General features: G+C 45.4%; 2 protein-coding genes across 2 annotated transcripts; one reads left to right on the top strand and one right to left on the bottom strand.

The window, feature by feature from the left end:
- Positions 1-1,481: 1,481 nt before the first annotated feature.
- On the bottom strand, positions 1,482-2,786 carry LOC308285295 (uncharacterized protein; the record flags this gene model as incomplete). The annotated part of the gene is made up of 1 exon (XM_080726011.1): positions 1,482-2,786. One exon carries the CDS (start codon positions 2,784-2,786, stop codon positions 1,482-1,484), a length of 1,305 nt encoding a protein of 434 aa, XP_080582137.1.
- Positions 2,787-3,472: 686 nt separating this feature from the next.
- On the top strand, positions 3,473-4,462 carry LOC308285294 (tRNA methyltransferase 10 homolog A-like; the record flags this gene model as incomplete). The annotated part of the gene is made up of 1 exon (XM_080726010.1): positions 3,473-4,462. The coding sequence occupies one exon, from the start codon at positions 3,473-3,475 to the stop codon at positions 4,460-4,462; it is 990 nt and encodes a 329-aa protein (XP_080582136.1).
- Between the last annotated feature and the right edge of the window lie 2,704 nt (positions 4,463-7,166).

Genomic DNA, 7,166 nt, shown 5'->3' with positions numbered 1-7,166 from the left:
ATTATACTCCTTTTATTACGACCGAAGGTCGCAGTATACCATGAGAAATGTCGTAGCTTGTCTCTGTCTGTGTCAGTACAGGAAGTGATGTCACGTGACATCACCTATTAAAGATCTTCAGTCAGTCCTTCAGTCAGTACAGGAAGTGATGTCACGTGACATCACCTCATCAAAGCTCAAACCCTGGATATCCATACTGTGTCAGTCAGTCAGTCAGTCAGTCAGTACACATTTGTACAGTCTATGGGTTGGTTCCTTTGTCACATCACAGGTGATATCACAGGTGACATCATATATGTAAAAGTCCACATATGGGTATCTCTTTTATGCCCATATATGAAGATCCCTGATGTCAATGATATATATCAACGGCCAGATGGCAAAAGCATGGCCCATATATGTGTGGCCACTGGCTGGTTCAGATAGGGATCTCCATGTATGGGCATAACATATATTGTATGTATATGGATAAATATTATTATTATTAATAATAAAGGATAAAATAACATAAAATGTCCATATATGGTCATTCTCAGAAGGGTGCATGCTTATGCACAAATATGGAGATCCCAAGGCATCAAACCCAGGCCCTAACTCACCATGGCCCTGCTTGGCTTTACTAATTAACATACGTTTGATGCCCATATATGGAGATCCCTGTCCCAATGTTATCAATATTAAGGATATATCTGGGAATGCCCATATTTGGTAATGCCCATATATGGGCATGTTTTGATATAACATTGTTGACTATCATGCAGGGGTCTCCATATGAGTAACTGGTCCCATATACTTCACTGGCCAGATCCAAGAATTGGCACGACCTCGAGGTTGCATGTCGCCCTGAGGCGTCTTACTAGTTACTTTGTCCTTGAGAAAGAAAAAGGAAAAATAAAAACTTTTGAAGATACTGTAAGTGCTTTTCATCTGGCAACAGATATTTCCTTTATATATTTATTTGCAAAGCAGATACAAGTGGATGTGGGCCTGTAGGGATAATTATTCAAGTTTTCACTAAACATTTAATGCAATTCTCCCATTCTAAACGTTGACACCTTTATCCAACACGGCAACTTGATTGAATTTCACCTTCCAACTTTCAGTGATTTCTCATGTGTTCATCTTATTTTATGTTCTTCTGTTCTTTAGACATTGTAGAATATTCATATTAATTACTACTCCAGAGGTACTGGTTTCTAGGATTAGGACCCGCCGCAGTGGTGTCCGGTAAGAACTCAACCGAGATGTCAAAACCCTCATGCTTATGAGATATCTGAATTGTAATGGAGTTATAGGTTGTCTGGGTCCAAATATGGGGCTTGTGACTGGTCAGACTTGGTGAGATATGTGTCGGTTATCTCCATATATGGAGATTCAACATTCAACAGGTAACTATGGCTACCTAACGACTAGCCACGTGACGTGAAGGTGAGTGAGGGTCTTTGTAACATACATAGACCAGCCAAGACCACACTCTCTGGTCAGTTTCTGCCTTGTCGGAGTGAAGACAAGATGAGAGGCAACAAGTTGGGGGCAGGCCGGTGTTCCTGTACCCCAAGTGCCACCAAAACCCCTGTTAGCAGTGTGGTCACCCTGGGCAAAACTGGAGGCTGAACCTGCATCACCTTTTCAACTTTATGACAATGTATGAGTCCGTCATGCCCGACGTAAAAGGTAGAGAGTGCATCGTATGTCCTATAGAGGTGAGATTTGTCCTTTCTGTAGAAACGCAGCAGAAGTGTGTGGACCGGCAGGCCTTTGATCCTCCAGCGAGCTTTCACCGTCCCATCCTCCATGTGTTTAGTCAGCTTCAGAACCTCCAACCGGACCTCTGCGTAGTAACAGAGACACAACAACCGCCAGACGGACAGCATCAGCTGGTACGTCACACGGCCTCTGGTCTTGGTATTGATAAGCCCGTTAACGAATTCCACATTACTGGAGTACATGGAGTAATCGTGACTCTTCAAAAAGAAATTAGGAAGCTCTATCCTTAGCTTTTCATATAACAAGGCCAGTTTCTCCTCTCCTTCACTCTCCTTTTCGTTATGGCCACCCTCGGCTCTCCCTGCGTGGCTACACAGCAAGGTAGACAGCAACAGAGACAGGTCTGTGGATTTGTTTTCAAGTCCAATAATATGTTGGGATATGGTCCCACAACCAGGCGGATTAGGTGCTTTCCCCGGGCAGTGAAAGCAATAGAAACTGGAGCCATTCATGAAAGGTGCCGGGCACCCTTCTGCCTCGAAAAGGCTTCTGAAAGAACCGTGTTCTCTCGCCACAATGTCACTATCATTTCCGTGCGGGCGGTTCACTTTCATCCCGACACTGATGTCGTCCTCTGTGCTTCCGTCCACAGTAGTCAGCGGGAAGAGGAATTCCATGGGCTTATTGGCCCCCGGAGCGAGAAGCTCTCCCAGTTTGGTTTGGCCAAAAAGCGGAATCTCCACCAGCGTGTGCTGGCCGTCAAACTCCCCGGGTCGCACCAGCACACGCACGCTGAGCGACTCCTCCCAATCCTCCTCAAAGAAAGTCGCTTTCTGCAGCTGACTTGCACGTTGAAAGGGGTGTGAAAGGGCAGGCTGCTTTACACCTTGATATCTCAAGCTGTTATGGGGGACCAGGGCCCACGTCACGCTGCTCAGAAGCCGGGTCTGTCCAAGGCTAAGCCACTGCCAATCAACTGCCTGTGCAAGAATCCATCTCTGCTGTTTGAGGGGTTGAATGCAGCCATGGCTCCGGACATATCCCACCCAGAATGGTATTCCACATCGACACACAGCCATTCACATCAGGGGCAGGGGAAACCCAGTCACCAATTAACCATCACCAACCTCACAGATACTCCTTGTTGTTGTTATCTATTTGTTTTTTCGGCAGAACCCAGTGCACGCTATTCAAGCACCGTTCCACACAAGTGAAAAGTAGGCGATTCCTCCAGAGTGCAGTCCTTGTACAGAGATCCTTGGTGCGTTGAAGTTAATTAACAAGCTAACTTACACAAACGTCATTCCATCCCCAGATGTCCTTGCCTTGCCTACACTGGCGTGTGTCTGCTGCGCGTGACTAAGAAACATGTCACTTCCCGTCTTAGACTTCAAAATAAAACTATTTATCAGAATGTATTATGTATTACACCTCTGACCTCACACTCATGTCACCATGACACAGCCATAACCATATAAGGAGTTTTGGTTGAACAAGCAACTTCTCTCAAGTTCCAAGTATTTGTTTATGTTTTATATCAGTCTGACAATTATTAATACTTCGATTATATAAAAGTGATTCAGTGATTGAGCGACTTTAGGACGTGCAGGAGTCTAGAGAGGGAGAAATCTGTCCTGTTTGTTTACATTTCATCATCATCAGTACCAGGCTGTTAGCTGACCAGCTAACAGCTATAGCTACAGTACAGACAAGTGATTATTATTATTATTAGATATTTAGATTGTTTATTATAATTTAAAAACAAATGTCTGGTGGTGAGAGAGTAGAAGCTGCTCCATCGCCTCGGGAGGGGGAAGAGAAGGACAGTCATGGACAGAACAGGACCAGTAATGGACCAGTAACTGCTACCAGTGATGGGGGACGAGCAGTGACTGGTACCAGTGATGGTGGACCAGTAGTAACTGGTACCAGTGCCACCAGTAGCAGTGAAGTGAATGGAAGTGCAGCAGCAGCTCTCTCCAAACGGCAACGCAAGAAGCTCCTGAAACACCAGAAATGGGAGGAAGAGAGAGAACTCAGAAAACAGAAGCGTAAGGAGAGGAAGCAGCAGCGCAGGGGGGACAGACAGTCCAGGAAAAGGTTCCGCAGGCCTCTGGAGACCAGCTCTCTACGCCTGGTGGTTGACTGTGGCTTCGACAGCCTCATGTCGCTCAAGGACATTCGAAAGCTTCACAAACAGATCCAGCGGTGCTACGCCGAGAACCGGCGGGCCTCACACCCAGTTCAGTTCTATCTGACCAGCGTGGGCGGACCGGTGAAACAGCACATGGACGACAACGACAAAGGCTGGGTCAACTGGAAGGACATCAGCGTGAAGACAGAGCACTACCACCAGGTCCTGTCCAAGGAGCAGGTGGTCTACCTGACCTCTGACTCCCCCAACGTGCTGACCCAGCTAGACCAATCCAAAGCCTACGTTATAGGAGGCCTGGTCGACCACAACCACCACAAGGGTATGACCTTTGAGAAGGCCATGGAGCTGGGCATCGAACACGCACAGCTTCCACTGAGCAGCTTTGTCAAGATGAACAGTCGTAAAGTGCTGGCTGTGAATCACGTGTTCGAGATCATCCTGGCCTTCCTGGAGAAAGGAGACTGGCAGGAGGCCTTCTTCACCGTGCTGCCTCAGAGGAAAGGAGCCACGCCGCTGGAGCAGGACGGCCAGCCCGCCATGGACAAGGACTCTGACACCGAGGCAGCCGCCTCAAGACAAAGACTGACAGTGACTCTCTGACACCGAGGCAGCCACCTCAGAGGCTGCAGAGGCAGCCACCTCAGCCCCCTCAGGACGAAGACTCTGACAGTGACTCTGACACTGAGGCAGCCCCCTCAGGACTCTGACTCTGAAGGGCTTTGCACACAGGCCTGTCGTGTTTTTTTTTCTTCTCATGATTAAAACACATTGGATTTGGTGTGCAATGTAGTGCGGAATCTTCACTGCGGAGCCGAAAAGGAGTCATAAATGGAGTCAATGAGTTTTTACCTCATGCGAAAAGACGCACAAATTGAACTGGGTTCAATCGGGGGAAAAAACGCACTGGCGCAGCCACTTGCCGCACGGCATATTCGCAGCAGGTGTGCATGCGGTCATAGAGAATCATTGAAAAATCGTGCCTGTCTGCAAAGCCCTTGACTCTGACACCGAGGCAGCCCTCCCAGTCAGCTCAGGATAAATAATCTGACAGTGACTGAAGAACACTTTGTTTTTCTTCTTTGTTCATTGTGTCATTGTTCTTTTCTTTGTTCTTTTCTGCTGTTTGAAAATCTTTGAAACTATGGTTATGTTCATAGGATAGGCATTTACAAGCTTTAAGCTTCAGCCTTTTCCCTTTGATCACTGTAACAGTATAACCGATGTATGATTTTGTTAATGTATTCTTTACTGTGATGATGATCATATAAACTTAAAACTTAAACTTAAACTTAAACCAATGCAGCTGCGCCCAAATATGGAGTGTGTTGACAGATACAGAGATCTCCATATACGTATACGTGACGGTCGCACTTACGTAAACTTAAACCAATGCAGCTGCGCCCAAATATGGAGTGTGTTGACAGATACAGAGATCTCCATATACGTATACGTGACGGTCGCTTATCTCCCGATTTAGGGAGTCTTACTGGTATATTAATTTGAATTAATGTGCCTGCTATGTGACCTGCATCGCTGTAAGTGTAGCATCGCTGTATGCCGTATTTTAACATTGAGTCGGTACTTGGTGCAAAAAGATTGAGAACCACTGCTCTAGGATACTTCAGTAGTTTCCATGAATCGAACCGGAGATCCTGAGAAGAGCTTTGTGTTGGACTGGATCTGAGCATGGATCTCCAATAAATGTATTGGGATCATTAAAAGACAACACCAACATGGAAATCACAAAAAAAAAGCTAAAACTTGTTTCCATTGTGGTCCACTCAAAAACACTCAACACATAGCTCAAGTCAGAACAATAGTGCAAACACAAGAAGTAATATAAACAGTTTAAACAATTAAAACAAACATAACAGGGTTATCTTTGTTTTCCCACCAAGGGATTCTGGATAGCCGATGGGCCTGAAGCTGTTGAGGGGTCAAGGAGCAGTTTACTTGGTCTTGGTCCAGTCCGGTCTGGGGAATTGAGAGGTCGGGCGCGTATCGATATGTCGATGTGCCGTTGTGTCGAGCGGCAGTAGTCCAAGGCTAACCTGCCGCCGCGAGTGAATGCTAACCTGCCATCGCGGGTGAATGCTAACCTGCCGATGCTGGTGAATGCTAACCTGTCTCCACAGGCAAATGCTAACCTGGTGAATGCTAACCCAAAGCCTAAACCTTAACCCTAAACCTAACCCTCACCGGAGTATTGGGTATTTGAAGCAACGGCACATCAAAACATCAAGATTTTGAGTGAGTAGTCGACTGCTGAGATTGAGAATTCAACATTTGACGAATTAATATAGACTCGCTCGACCTCCTGTCCACTGTCAGGCTGACATGTCTATAATATCTGTTTTATAACTCTTCTTCAAAGCCGGAATGCTGCACAACATAGAGTTGGAGATGCACTACGTGTTGTGGATCCACCAAACCACATAGCACGTACTAAAGGAATTACAAACCTAAATCTCAAGCCCTACAGTGCACACTACATGGGTCAGAAGTTGCACATGGATCAAAATGAGAAACTGGTGAAGTATGACGTGACCTATGTTTTGGCCATAGATGGATACAGTGGGAAACTGGTTGGACATGCCGTGATCCCAATAAAAACAATCTCATTATACACAAGGAATGACTCTGCACCTTGCTTTCCCTCACCATGTTTGGCTTGTCTGATGGTGTGAACTTTTATTGTATGCCATTAAACACTGACGATCTAGTTTGACTATTTATTCAATAATATGATAATCCACTTCCTCTCAAAACAAATGCTTGCAATTGATTCAGAATTATGAAGAATCCCTAGTTTAACCCCTCACATGCTACCTAAAGAGATTTTTTTTTCTTTTTTAAATATGTTTATGTTCCTGTGTAGTGGATTCAATGGGACAGTGATTATACAAATGGCCAACGTTTTTGTGTTTTTCCGTCAGAGCAGACCTCTCATTCTGTGGATCTTAATGACCAAACTAATAGATAAAACCGAAATAAAAGGTACAGCAAGACATCACAGTTCATCTCACATTCTGGGTGAGTGGGTCCCTGGCTACCATCAATGCAGCTGGATATTGTAGTTAACCGTCTGAAGAAAGCAGCAGCCGCTACAGAGGAACTAGCTAGATTTGTTTCTGCAGAAACATCTGCCAAAAAAAAAACTGCGAGAAAATGAATGTGAAAGATGTACTTTAGCAGATGAGGCTGAGAGCAACCAAGAGACAGTTCTCCTACGAGTCTCATGATGCGCAAGAGAAGTGAGTGCTCACTAAAGAAATGCTCACTAAAGAAAATGGAAATGTCCTTT

The sequence above is a fragment of the Nannobrachium achirus genome (assembly GCF_963921795.1).
Source record: "Nannobrachium achirus genome assembly, chromosome: 5".
NCBI lineage: Eukaryota > Metazoa > Chordata > Actinopteri > Myctophiformes > Myctophidae > Nannobrachium > Nannobrachium achirus.
This window is presented reverse-complemented; position numbering and strand designations above follow the sequence as displayed.